General features: G+C 35.0%; 1 protein-coding gene across 1 annotated transcript in view; it reads left to right on the top strand.

Annotated features, from left to right (window-relative positions):
* HFM1 (helicase for meiosis 1) overlaps positions 1-13,156 on the top strand; it is a 112,079-nt gene that overhangs the window by 98,473 nt on the left and 450 nt on the right. Inside the window, exons 35-38 of the mRNA XM_076010902.1 lie at positions 6,891-7,004; positions 9,256-9,346; positions 12,319-12,430; positions 12,520-12,671. Of these exons, the coding sequence (XP_075867017.1) occupies positions 6,891-7,004; positions 9,256-9,346; positions 12,319-12,430; positions 12,520-12,671 (469 nt within the window). The remainder of the gene's footprint in view (positions 1-6,890; positions 7,005-9,255; positions 9,347-12,318; positions 12,431-12,519; positions 12,672-13,156) is intronic.

Raw genomic sequence — 13,156 nt, 5'->3', positions numbered from 1 at the left:
CAATTTGTACTCAGCATGCTCACTTCCTTACATCATACTCACTCTTCATTCATTAAAATTTGGATTTTTGTCTCCATCACTCCTTCAAAACTGCTTTTGCTCTGGCCACTTAGTGACCTCCTAAGTGCTGAATTCAGTGAACTATTTTCACTGAATTTTTATTCTCTTTGACCTTTGAGAACTTTTATTCTCTTTGACCTGTATTTAATAGTATTTGATACTTCTGGTCTTTCCTTCCTTTTGGATATCTCTCCTTTGGTTTCAATGAAACCATTCTATTGGTTCTCCTGCTACTTCTCCACTGCTTGGGCTTTTCTTCTTGTTGATGTTGCAAAAGGCTTCTTTTGTTGTCGTTGTTTTTGCTTCTTTATTCTTCTCACTTCAAAAACTTTTCCGAGACAATATCACCCAAGCTGATGTCTTCAATCACTAACTCTGTTCTGGTGATTTCCAAATCTGTGTCTCCCTTCTAGATCTTTCTGTCTAACTCCAAATTGAACTATATAATCATCTTCCTGGACATATGTACCTAAAAGTTAACATGTCAGCCTCTGAACTCTATCTTCTTTGTACCTCACTCTGTTCCTTCTCTTTTTCCCTTAGCTCAGTGAATAAACTCTCTTCTTTTCTAAGCTGCTAAAGGCAGAAAAAAAAGTCATCCTAAATATCTCACCCCATGTATAATTAATCACCAAATCAATTTTTTTTCCTCATTAAACTTTGTTTTAATGGGTCTCAAAATTCTGTGACAGGTTTTTGGTCAAGTTGTTTCCATTAGAAAGTATTGATTTTAAAAACTAATAACTTAAAACTGACACACAAAAAGAAACAAAAGTGATCCACAAAACATTCTCCTTTCCTTCTGAATGTTTTACAATGCATTGTTATTAACAACCAGTCTTTTACTATTTAACTTAAATGGCCAATTGAAACAAACAGTTCTGAGACCATTCTTCCACCACTGATTAGGAGTGGCGTGGCAGGTATTAGGGGTAATATTCATTTAGGCTTCTGAGCTTTCTGGGCAGATTTGGTGACCTTGCCAGCTACGGCAGCCTTCTTGTCCACTGCTTTGATGACACCCGCAGCAACCGTCTGTCTCATATGACGAACAGCAAAATGACCCAGAGGAAGATAGTCTGAGAAGCTCTCGACACACATGGGCTTGCTAGGAACCATATCGACAATGGCAGCATCACCAGATCAAGAATTTAGGACCATCCTCCAACTTCTTTCCAGAGCTGTGGTAAATCATTTCCTTGAGCTCAGCGAACTTGCAGGCAATCCAGTACAGAAGCATAGCCAGCACTAATTTAGCCTGGATGGTTCAAGATAATCACCTGAGCAGTGAAGCCAGCAGCTTCCATTTTGGTGGGTCATTTTTGCTGTCACCGGCAACATTGCCTTGATAAACATCTTTGACAGACACATTCTTTTTTTTTTTTTTTTTTTATTTTGGCATATTATGGGGGTACAGATTTTAAGGTTTCAATAAATGCCCATTTCCCCCCTCCCCCCAAAAGTCTGAGTCTCCATCATGACCATCCCCCAGATGGTGCACATCTCACTCATTATGTATGTATATACCCGCCCCCCTCCCCCCTCCCACCTCCCCAATACCCTATTACTGTAGCACCTGTGTGTCCACTTAGGTGCTACTCAGTTAATACCAGTTTGCTGGAGAATATATCTGGTGCTTGTTTTTCCATTCTTGGGATACTTCACTTAGTAGTATGGGTTCCAGCTCTAACCAGGAAAATATAAGATGTGCTATATCACCGTTGTTTCTTAGAGCTGAATAGTACTCCATGGTATACATATACCACATTTTATTAATCCATTCTTGGATTGATGGGCACTTGGGCTGTTTCCACAGCCTTGCAATTATGAATTGTGCTGCTATAAACATTCGAGTGCAGGTGTCTTTTTTGTAGAGTGTCACTGGATCATTTGGGTAGATGCCCAGCAATGGGATTGCTGGATCAAATGGTAGATTCACTTGTATCGCTTTAAGGTATCTCCATATTGCTTTCCACAGAGGTTGAACTAGTTTGCAGTCCCACCAGCAGTGTAGGAGTGTTCCTCTCTCTCCACATCCACGCCAGCATTTGTTATTTGGAGACTTTTTGATAAAGGCCATTCTCACTGGAGTTAAGTGATATCTCATTGTAGTTTTGATTTGCATTTCCCTGATGATTAGGGATGGTGAGCATTTTTTCATATGTTTGTTGGCCATTCTTCTGTCTTCTTTAGAAAAGTTTCTGTTCATGTCCTTTGCCCACTTTTTAATAGGGTTATTTGATTTTTTCTTGCTGATTTTCGTGAGTTCTAAGTATATTCTAGTTATCAGTCCTTTATCGGATACATAGGATGCAAAAATTTTCTCCCATTCTGTAGGTTGTCTGTTTACTTTCATGACTGTTTCTTTGGCTGTGCAGAAGCTTTGTAGTTTCATCATGTCCCATTTATTTATTTTTGTTGCTGCTTTGATTGCCTTTGGGGATTTCTTCATAAACTCTTTGCCTAGGCCGAAAATAGGCATAGAAGGGACATATCTAAAAATGATACAAGCCATTTATGACAGACCCACAGCTAACATCATACTGAATGGGGAAAAACTGAAAGCATTCCCACTTAGAACCGGAACCAGACAAGGCTGCCCACTATCTCCACTTCTATTATTCAACATAGTACTGGAAGTCCTGGCTACAGCAATCAGACAGGAAAGTGGAATTAAAGGTATCCAAATAGGGGCAGAAGAGATCAAACTTTCACTGTTTGCTGATGATATGATATTATATCTAGAAAACCCCAAAGATTCAACCAGGAAACTTCTGGAACTGATCAATGAATTTAGCAAAGTCTCAGGATACAAAATCAATACACAGAAAAGAGAGGCATTCGTATATGCCAACAACAATCAAATCGAAAACCAAATTAAAGACTCAATACCCTTCACAATAGCAACAAAGAAATTAAAGTACCTAGGAGTATACTTAACCAAGGAGGTAAAAGACCTCTATAGGGAGAACTATGAAACACTGAGGAAGGAAATAGCAGAGGATGTAAACAGATGGAAATCCATTCCATGCTCGTGGATCGGCAGACTCAACATCATTAAAATGTCTATACTACCCAAACTGATCTACAGATTCAATGCAATACCTATTAAAATCCCATCAGCATTCTTCACAGATATAGAAAAAATAATTTTACGCTTTGTATGGAACCAAAGAAGACCCCGAATATCAAGAGCAATTCTAGGCAACAAAAACAAATTGGGAGGCATTAATATGCCAGAAATCAAACTATACTACAAAGCTGTAGTAATTAAAACAATCTGGTATTGGCACAAAAATAGGATTATTGACCAGTGGAACAGATGTGAGAATCCTGATATAAAACCATCCTCATATAGCCATCTAATCTTTGACAAAGTAGACAAAAACATACGCTGGGGAAAAGAATCCCTTTTCAATAAATGGTGCTGGGAAAACTGGATAGCCACTTGTAGAAGGTTAAAACAGGACCCACACCTTTCACCTCTCACAAAAATCAACTCACGCTGGATAACAGACTTAAATCTCAGGTATGAAACCATTAGAATTCTAGAGGAAAATGTTGGAAACACTCTCCTAGACAGACACATTCTTGACGTTGAAGCCCACGTTGTCCCCTGGAAGAGCTTCGTTCAAAGTTTCATGGTGCATTTCAACAGACTTCACTTCAGTTGTAACATTGACTGGAGCAAAGGTGACCACCATGCCGGGTTTGAGAACACCAGTCTCCACTCGGCCCACAGAGACAGTACTAATACCGCCAATTTTGTAGACATCCTGGAGAGGCAGATGCAAGGGCTTGTCAGTTGGATGAGTTGGTGGCAGGATGCAATCCAGAGCTTTAAGCAGTGTGGTTCCACTGGTGTTGCCATCTTTACGGGTGACTTTCCATCCCTTGAACTGAGGCATGTTAGCACTTGGCTCCAACATGTTGTCACCATTCCAACCAGAAATTGGTACAAATGTTACTGTGTCAGCGTTGTAGCCAATTTTCTTTATAAGTGCTGACTTCTTTAACAATTTCCTTGTATCTCTTCTGGCTGTAAGGAGGCTCAGTGGAATCCATTTTGTTAACCAACAATTAGTTGTTTCACACCTAATGTGTAAGCCAGAAGGGCATGCTCATGGGTCTGCCCATTCTTTGAGATACCAGCTTCAGATTCACCAACACCAGCAGCAACAATCCGGACAGCACGGTCAGCCTGAGATGTGCCTGTAAACACGTTTTTGATAAAGTCTCTGTGTCCTAGGGCATTAATAATAGTCACATAATATTTGCTGGTCTCAGATTTCCACAGTGAGATATCAATGGTGATATCACGCTCACTCTCAGCTTTCAGTTTATCTAAGACCCAGGCGTACTTGAAGAAGCCCTTTCCCATTTTAGCGGCCTCCTTCTCAGTTATTTCGATGGTTCTTTTTTCAATCCCACCATATTTGTCAGATGGCCAGTAGTGGTGGACTTGCCCAGCTTTACATGTCTAATGACAACAAGGTTGATGTGAGTCTTTTCCTTCCCTATTTTGGCTTTTATGGGTTGTTTTCACGGCACCTGTGTTCTGGAGGCAAACCTGTTGCGAAAAAGGAATCACCAAATCTTAATTATTTTACCTCCTACAGACTTCTCATATCTGTTACTTACTCTCAATCATTTCTACTGATACTCTAGCCTAAGAATTCATCTCTCATTTATTGCAATAACTTTCTTACTTTTCTCTCTGCTTCCAGTCTCATTATCCTTCAATCCATAACTATTTCGAGTGATCTAACAGGCATATCTGGTCATGTAAATCTTTTGCTAAGACATCTTCAATAGTTATCCTTTGCCTGTAAGAAAAAAACAAAAATCTCCTTAATATGGCAAACAAGGTTCAAAATGACCTGGCACTTAACTACCTGTGAAGTTGCAATGGGCTGTAACTTCTCCTACTTTGTGCTCCAGAAATCCTGAAAACTTATATTTTCCCAATCTCTGATCTCTCATACTGCTATGTATTTTACATGATATTTTCCCTTTTATAATTTTCCCTTTTATAATAATTTCCCTCTGTATTCCCATTGCACTCTGTACCAACTTCCATTTTTAGTATATATCATATTGTGTGAATGTATGTATCAACATAGAAAAGTAGAATAATGTGGACTATAGTTGTAGGTACAGTTAAAGGAAAAAGTAGGATTTGGATAGGTGAAGAAGATGATAGAGGATATTTAAATGGAGGAAATTTAGTAGTGTACTTGAGCAAGATTCTACTGCCTTTGAGAGATGATTGTTAAATTTTTAGGAATCTTTCAGCCATTATTAAAAATTTAATTTTATAAATTTTAATTTAATAAATTATGTTAAAAACAGAGGCAAAAATACTCAACATTCATCCTTCCTAATTATTCTTCCACATTTTACTGTTATCTGTGTTCTTGAGGTTATTTATCTATATGGTAGAAATACTGTATAATGCGGTGCATCTGTGCATTTCTTCCCAACTTCTCATTCAATTATGTCATATTAGTAGCTTGACATCAGTTATGGTGGGAGTATTTATATCATGGTAATCAGCAAACATTACCAATCAGGGTTTGATTTATTGTTTTGTTAAATGTTTAGACTTAACAAAGTGGTGGATAAAATGTTAATAATGTAGATCAAACTTAACAGTCTGTTGTTACTGTAACCATTACATTGTGAATAACACAAAAAATTGAGGGAATATTCTTCTAGTATTTAAAAACCACTATCAAATTCAGCAAAGAAGTTGCTTAAGTCAGTGATGTATGAGTGAAGGCCCAACATTTGTCTTTGTTGTTTTATTTTCATCTTAGTTGTTAAAGTCAACAAAACTATCAAACGACATTCATGTGAGAACTTCATTTGTCAGTTGCAACCATAGGTTGACTACAGATAGAAGAGTAGCAAAATTCAATGAAAACATTCAGCAAGAATCAATTAGATATATGAAATTTACATTTAAGCATGCCATATATTTTATTATTACTTACAAATTATGTGCCACACATCCTAAACATCAGTACAGCTTATAATAAACATATATGTATACATATACATATACTTTTTGAACGGGCAGTTATTAAACATTTGTTAGTATACTACTATGCAAAACTGCAAATAAAGACATTTACTTTCCATAACAGTCTTTTGAAGTTGGTACTATTATTATACCCATTAGTAGAGTCATGGAATTTGAACAATTTGTCTAAAATCATACAACTATTAATAACAAGTGAGAGGTGGAATTTTCACCCAGGTAGTCTGGCTCTAAATCCATGCTATAAACAATGAATAATACTGAAAATTTTTTAGCAGGGAAAAAATAAATATATATTTTATAACAATACCAAACATTAACTTGCAGAGAGAAAAGCTGGAGGAGGAAGGCCATTTTAGAAATTATTATAATCCAATCGTGGAGTAGAGTTATTCTTACATAAGAATTAAGAGGGAAAATTAATTCTGTCTAAGAAAATTTATTAAAAATTAAATTTAGTGTAAGTTTCAGTACATGTAATACAGTTAATAGAACTGGTCGAATACAATGTTCAACAATGCTTAACATAATGCTTTTGAAAACTACTACTCAAGAGCTCTGTTTAATAGTTGAAAGATGTATTTGATATTATCAATAGATTATGATACTTGTGGTTAAAAAAGGACCTCTACTCTTTTATACATATACATAACAGATTTTTGTAGATGGAACTATTCTACAACTTCAAATGAGAAAACCCCTCAAACAATATTATTCAATGGAAATCTTAATGTATCTGGAAACCAAAATTTGACAGATGCAGATAAAAGCAACTATCCATTTTCAGAAGTTTTGAATGTGAACTTTGAATTGGGAAATGAAGTTTGGGATGATTTTGATGATGAAAGCTTAATAGAAGTTACTAGCTTTTCAACTGATACTGAAAAGACAAAAACATCAGGTAAAATTATATTTTAGCATGAATTAATTTTATTAGAAATTCCTGGAATATTTTTCATTTCAGCTCCTGGGACTATGTTTCTTTGCCTTTTTTGTGAGCTTGTTTAATTAGATTTGGTTTGTTAAGATTATAATTTTTAGCTAAACTGAAAGTGTGATCTTTCTAAAAAGGCATTTTCCCCCAATATGGAAAGAAGTCAGGTTATTCCATGATAATGATATAGCAAATGAGCTTTTCCTATTCTATTGGTCCTATCTGTGAAAGACCCTATTCAAATTCAGATTATTTACTGAATTTTCTCACATAAACCAGCCTATCCTGCTCTCCATTCTAAAATTACACCTGGTCTGCTAATATTTGTAAAGGACAAAAATATTCTATTTTTAAAAATATTCTTCTGCTTGCAAGTAAAATAAAATCATCTTATTTCTAGTCAAAATATCGACTTTTCAGGTATAAATAAATAAATAAGAAAGGATTTGTTTCCTCTGTGTTGGAAATTAAATTTAAGTCATATAGAACCTCAAAATAATGGAGCTTAGTTCTTTGAGTTAAAGGTGAATTCATGCTATTTCACTAAAACAAAGAATTGAAAATCTTCTTAAAGTATAAGAAGGTAGCAAATTAAGATACTGTCTCCTATGAGGGCCGACAGAAGGAAAACAGTTGCTCAGCCTTCTCAGTGCACTCTTATTTCCATAATTATAGTTGCTTCTTACTGTACCACCTCATGCTCTTAAAAATATATATATTTCTAAGGGAATAGTTAAAAGTTGAAATATTGTTCCAGGACCCTAAGAATTACCGAAACAGCTAATACTCCTATGAAAAACAGGATTTGACCACCTTCACAAAATAGGCCAGGAAAATCTCCATAGTATGGGGTCATTAGGCACAGTTCTGTATATCACTAGACAGCTACCAATCCCTATCTCAAGCTTAAATGTCATTGTGCACTGCAAATTAATAAGCAATGTGTATTGATCTTTTGGAGGTAGCCTAATCATGAGGGCATAGCTTTCTCTCTGGGAAAATCAGTCTCAATAAATGCCATTTCCCCCCATATACTAAGCATGTTAAATGATTATGTGTAGACAATTGAAAATATTGACTAAACTTTGACTTGATTATTTTTATGAATTAAAATATAAATATATAAATAATAGAAGTGAGTGGAAAAACACAAAGTGTTTTTTCTCTGCTTTCACACCACAATCAAAACAGAAGACTTCTGTGACCAAATGTGTGGGGTTTTTTCCCATATACACCAAGCAAGCAAGCAATTCTGCAATGGACAACAGCTGCATTCCTCCAACCCAGTTCAACTGGACACTATCTACCTGGGGAAAGAAACAGGAGTCAAAGACCAAATATATATTTAACAAATATATATATATATTTATATATATATTTATATATATATTTTAAAAATATTGGCCCGGCGCTGTGGCTCACGCCTGTAATCCTAGCTCTTGGGAGGCCGAGGCGGGCGGATTGCTCAAGGTCAGGAGTTCAAAACCAGCCTGAGCAAGAGTGAGACCCCCGTCTCTACTATAAATACAAAGAAATTAATTGGCCAACTGATATATATATAAAAAATTAGCCGGGCATGGTGGCGCATGCCTGTAGTCCCAGCTACCCGGGAGGCTGAGGCAGAAGGATCACTCGAGCCCAGGAGTTTGAGGTTGCTGTGAGCTAGGCTGACGCCACGGCACTCACTCTAGCCTGGGCAACAAAGTGAGACTCTGTCTCAAAAAAAAAAAATATATATATATATATATATATTTGACCAAATATATATTTAAAAACATCACCAAATATATATTTAACAACATCATATTTAACAAACCAAGGTGGTTTGAGGTCCTTTTAGCATAGTGACTAATAAGCTAACCTGGGTGTTATACAGTTTTATTCCTTTAGCTTTGTGCCCTTATTTTTCTATGCAAATTAAATTTGATTAGGCAGTATGGTGGCATGCACCCGTAGTCTAAGCTACTCAGGAGGCTGAGGGAATAAGATTGTATGAGCCCCAGAGTTCGAGGCCAGCATGGGCAATATAGCAAGACCTCATCTCTAAAATAAAAGCTTACAAAAGGATAAAAATGTTAAATTTGATGATTGAGAAGGATTTATTCATTCCTTTCTTAACTAGATTGTATCTGTTGGTGAGAACCTTTGTAGAACTTGTGAAACAGTTCATTCAACTGTTTCCTGGCATTTCATTTCAAAATGTTATCTCTTTACATAGGACTTGGAAACACTTTGGGTTCAACTACCAGGGGAAGTAAGCTACCTCTACAAGAGTCAAAGAGCAAATTCCAAGGAGAAATGTCATACAGGCAAGTTTTAGAACTTTGGTTTGTAATATTTACAACTTTATAGCCTTTTGGTTCATAATTAAAGATGGGATAATCAAGTCATTAGTGTCAGAGAAGCTATAGGGTATTAGCCAACCTAAACCTTCTTAGAGGTTTGTTTCTCAAAGTGCTGTTGTCACAGCACCTAGGGGTGCATATTAAAAATGCACATTACTGAGCCCACATTAGACCTACTGAATATTTCTGGGCCTGGAACCCAGGAATCTTTATTTTTTATATAGCTTGAAAACTAAATAGGAATTTAACAAATAGAAAAGAGACAAATAGGCATTCCAGGTATAAAGAAGCATCTGTAAAAGGATAAGGTTTGAAAAGGCATTCCATGCTCAAGGATCAGTAAAGTGTGATATATATGGCCACACCATTCAAGCTGAGATTGCTGAGGTTTGATTGTAAGGGCCTTGAATGCCATGCATAAACTCTGTACTGTATCTATTCAGTCAGGAGTCACAAATCCAAATGCCTTCAGGATTTGGTGGGCCAAAGCCAACTGTAGAGTTTCCCATCTAAAGGGAACAACCACTACTCTTCTCCAGTTAGTTGTTGCTATGCAGAAAATGTTAGTCTATTGTTGTAAAATATTCTGATTTTTCAAGAAAAGCTAGGATTCTGAAATCTTATGTGGCATTTCATGATTTTTAAATTTTGGAAGCTATTTTAAAAATATGTGATGGACTCCCCAGTACCCCTCCAAATAATAATAATAATAATAATAATAATAATAATAATAATAATAATAATGTCTGTAGGCCAGATGTAGCCAAGGGGCCTCTGGAGTTGATCTGTATGGTAGGCAGTGAGAAGCCATCCAAAATATTTAAGCACAGGAAAAACAATTTGATTAGGAAAAAAATCATTCTAGCAGCAATATATAGAGTGAATTATAGAGAGTGGAACCACCAAAGGCATGGTGGCCAATAAGAAAAGCAGACTATGATGAGGTCTAACCTAGGGCAGAGGTGATAGAAACAGAGAAGTAGAGTTGGATTTTTAAAACATTTCTGAAATAAAGCAGATTCAGTTTGGCAATTGAGAGGATATGATAGTTGAGGAAGAGGGAAGAATAAACGGCAGTGGGGTAAATGGAGATGCAATTTGAGGATATAAGAAACTTAAGAGCTTTGGAATGGAAAACAATAATTTTAGAAATGTTCAATTTGAAGTATCTTTGCAGAAATGCAAAATGCATTTGGAAATATTATACTTGATTAGAAATCAAGGGAGAGAAATTATGGCCAAAGTTAAAACTGTTCAAAAAAAACCAAAAAAATTGACAACTTTTTATTATATTTAGATTCCAGTTTTCTACTTAAAGATTATTTCTCTGCTTTAAAAAAAGATACTAAATTTGTGGTGCCACTTGGAATTTTTGCTATTAGTCATTTTACCAATCATTAGCATTAGCATCACAGAATCATGGATTTCATAGAATTCCAGAGCTAAGAGGACTTAATTTAAATATCAGTTAGTCTCCCCCACATCGGAGCCTTGAATTATCATTCAACATCACTGGTATGTAATCATGCTATCTCTACCCAGGAGCTCATTCACTACAAAACCACTTGTTCCATGTTTGGATTTCTCAGACCATTCAAAAGCTCTTAAAACTATTTGGCTAAAATTTGTCTTTTTACCACTTCTATTCACTGGTTCTAATTCTGAGTCATATAAAATAATCAGCTATATGCATCAAAATAAAACAGATCTGTGGTTGTAAAGAAGCAAAAAATAGATAAATAAGTAGGAAGACAACAAGGCACATGAACAGTTTTGTGCACCACACCTTTAAAAAACTACAAATAATTGTGGAAGATTTTAGAAGCGACTAACAGAAGATAAGTGGGCTTAAAAATGGATCCTAGAAGTCTTGGTTAGTTATCAGCTGCAGGTAAGAAAAAAAAAGAAATTAGGAAAAAAAAATAAATAAAAATGGATCCTAATAAGAAGCCTCTGAGAATCAGAGGTATCAGAAATTGGTGTCAGAAAAGGTCTGAGGGACCTGAGGATCTGGGGTGACTTCTTTTTTTAATGCTCTTTTTATTATTTTAATTTTTTATCACATATACATTTATTAGTCAAAGACAAAAAGATCTAATCCTATCAGTATATGTGATTCTTCCCTACTCCCATTGACTGCTCCTTGCTCCTTGCATGGCTTCACATTTTAGCTTTTGTTGGCTTAAATTGTCACCTCCTCAGAGATGCATTGATGACCATCTTTTTAAAATGGGTTTATGACTCCATACCGTTACTTTTAATGATATTACCCAGTTCATTTCCTTTGTATAATTTCAACACCTATAATTGTGTGTATATATATATATATATATATATATATTTTTTTTTTGTATTCATTGTCTGCTCCTCTACTAGATGGTAACCTCCTGAGGGTTTTTTTTTTTTTTTTTTTTTTTTTTTTTTTTACCACTTTATACTCAGCACCTAGTACAATATCTGGCTTATGGTAGTAAATAATAAATGTGTTTTAATGAGTGAATTAACACAGAAGGTTAAGTGTGAATTTTAGTATTAAGTTACACATAAGTATATAACTAAAAATGTCTATCTACAGTGAGACCAGAATAGGGAAGGAAATTAAAAGTTAAGCAAATAGCATTTAGAAAAGATCTACAGGATTATATGTAATGGACAATTAAGCATAAGACTCAATTTTAAAGAAAACTGTTGAATGATTATTTCTATAGTTCCTTAAAAATAGTATTCTTACCTAATTTGGAATATATAAATTGTAGTTTTTTTTAAAGGAAAGAGAATATACCAAGTTCTCCATGAGCATAAGAAACATCATCAATTTTTTGTGATAAGTGTGATAAACTTTAATCATATTCCTTAAAAAATCACTATGATTCAAATCAGAATAGTTCATTTTTCTTCTTTGTCACATTTTACAAATAATTTATTTTAATTTTTAGTTTTGTTTCATCACATGAGAAGCCAGATATTTATTTATCAAATGCTGCTATGTCCAAGTTTGGTGCATCCTCCGTGATAAAACTACCTCAGCAAGATGGAAATGAAAATATTGTAAGAAAAAGCAATTTTTTTTCTTTTAAATTTTGCCTGAATGCTTAAACTGTCAATGATTGGTGGTTTTTTTTAACCTCAAAATGCAGGTCCATTTACAAGAAAGGAAACAACAAAGTCTGTCACCAGTGATTGAGAAACTATGCTTTACTCATTCGGGAAAAAAATCAAATTGTTCAAATTTTAAGAAAGTGGATGTTTTTATTAGAAACAGCGAATGTAAAAAGGAAGTTGATTTTGGGTAAGAACTCTTTAAGGACATTTCAAGATTATGCCAATAAAAACCTTTTACAAAGAAATTCAGCATTCCTTTTTCCTTGGTTCATTTTAAAGATCAGAGCCTAAACTTTTATTTATTAAAGACATTGAAATTTTAGACCCCTGGTGAGCTAAGCTCCATAAGATGTTTCACAATATCAGATATCTCAATTTTCAGAAACCTATATGTTTAATGCTATTAATGCACACATCATATTGAGCTGATAAACTTATTTTTACTGATTTGAACATAGTATGTTAATTGTGTAAAGTATAAAATCACTTGAGAAATCCAAATGAGATAAGCTAATTTTTCAAAAGTTCAAGTTGTGTTTTAGCCAGCTAGTTATTTCACAATTCAACAGGTTCAGTGAATTTCAGTCAGAGTAAATCTAATCAGTGTCCCTATAGCTAGCCATTTTAGAAAGGGAGGCTCTGGAACAGTTTCTCCTTCTTAAAGAGTTAGAG

The sequence above is a fragment of the Microcebus murinus genome, chromosome 2, assembly GCF_040939455.1.
Source record: "Microcebus murinus isolate Inina chromosome 2, M.murinus_Inina_mat1.0, whole genome shotgun sequence".
Classification (NCBI taxonomy): domain Eukaryota; kingdom Metazoa; phylum Chordata; class Mammalia; order Primates; family Cheirogaleidae; genus Microcebus; species Microcebus murinus.
Note: the sequence above shows the minus strand (reverse complement) of the source record. Positions and strands in the feature narration are given on the sequence as shown.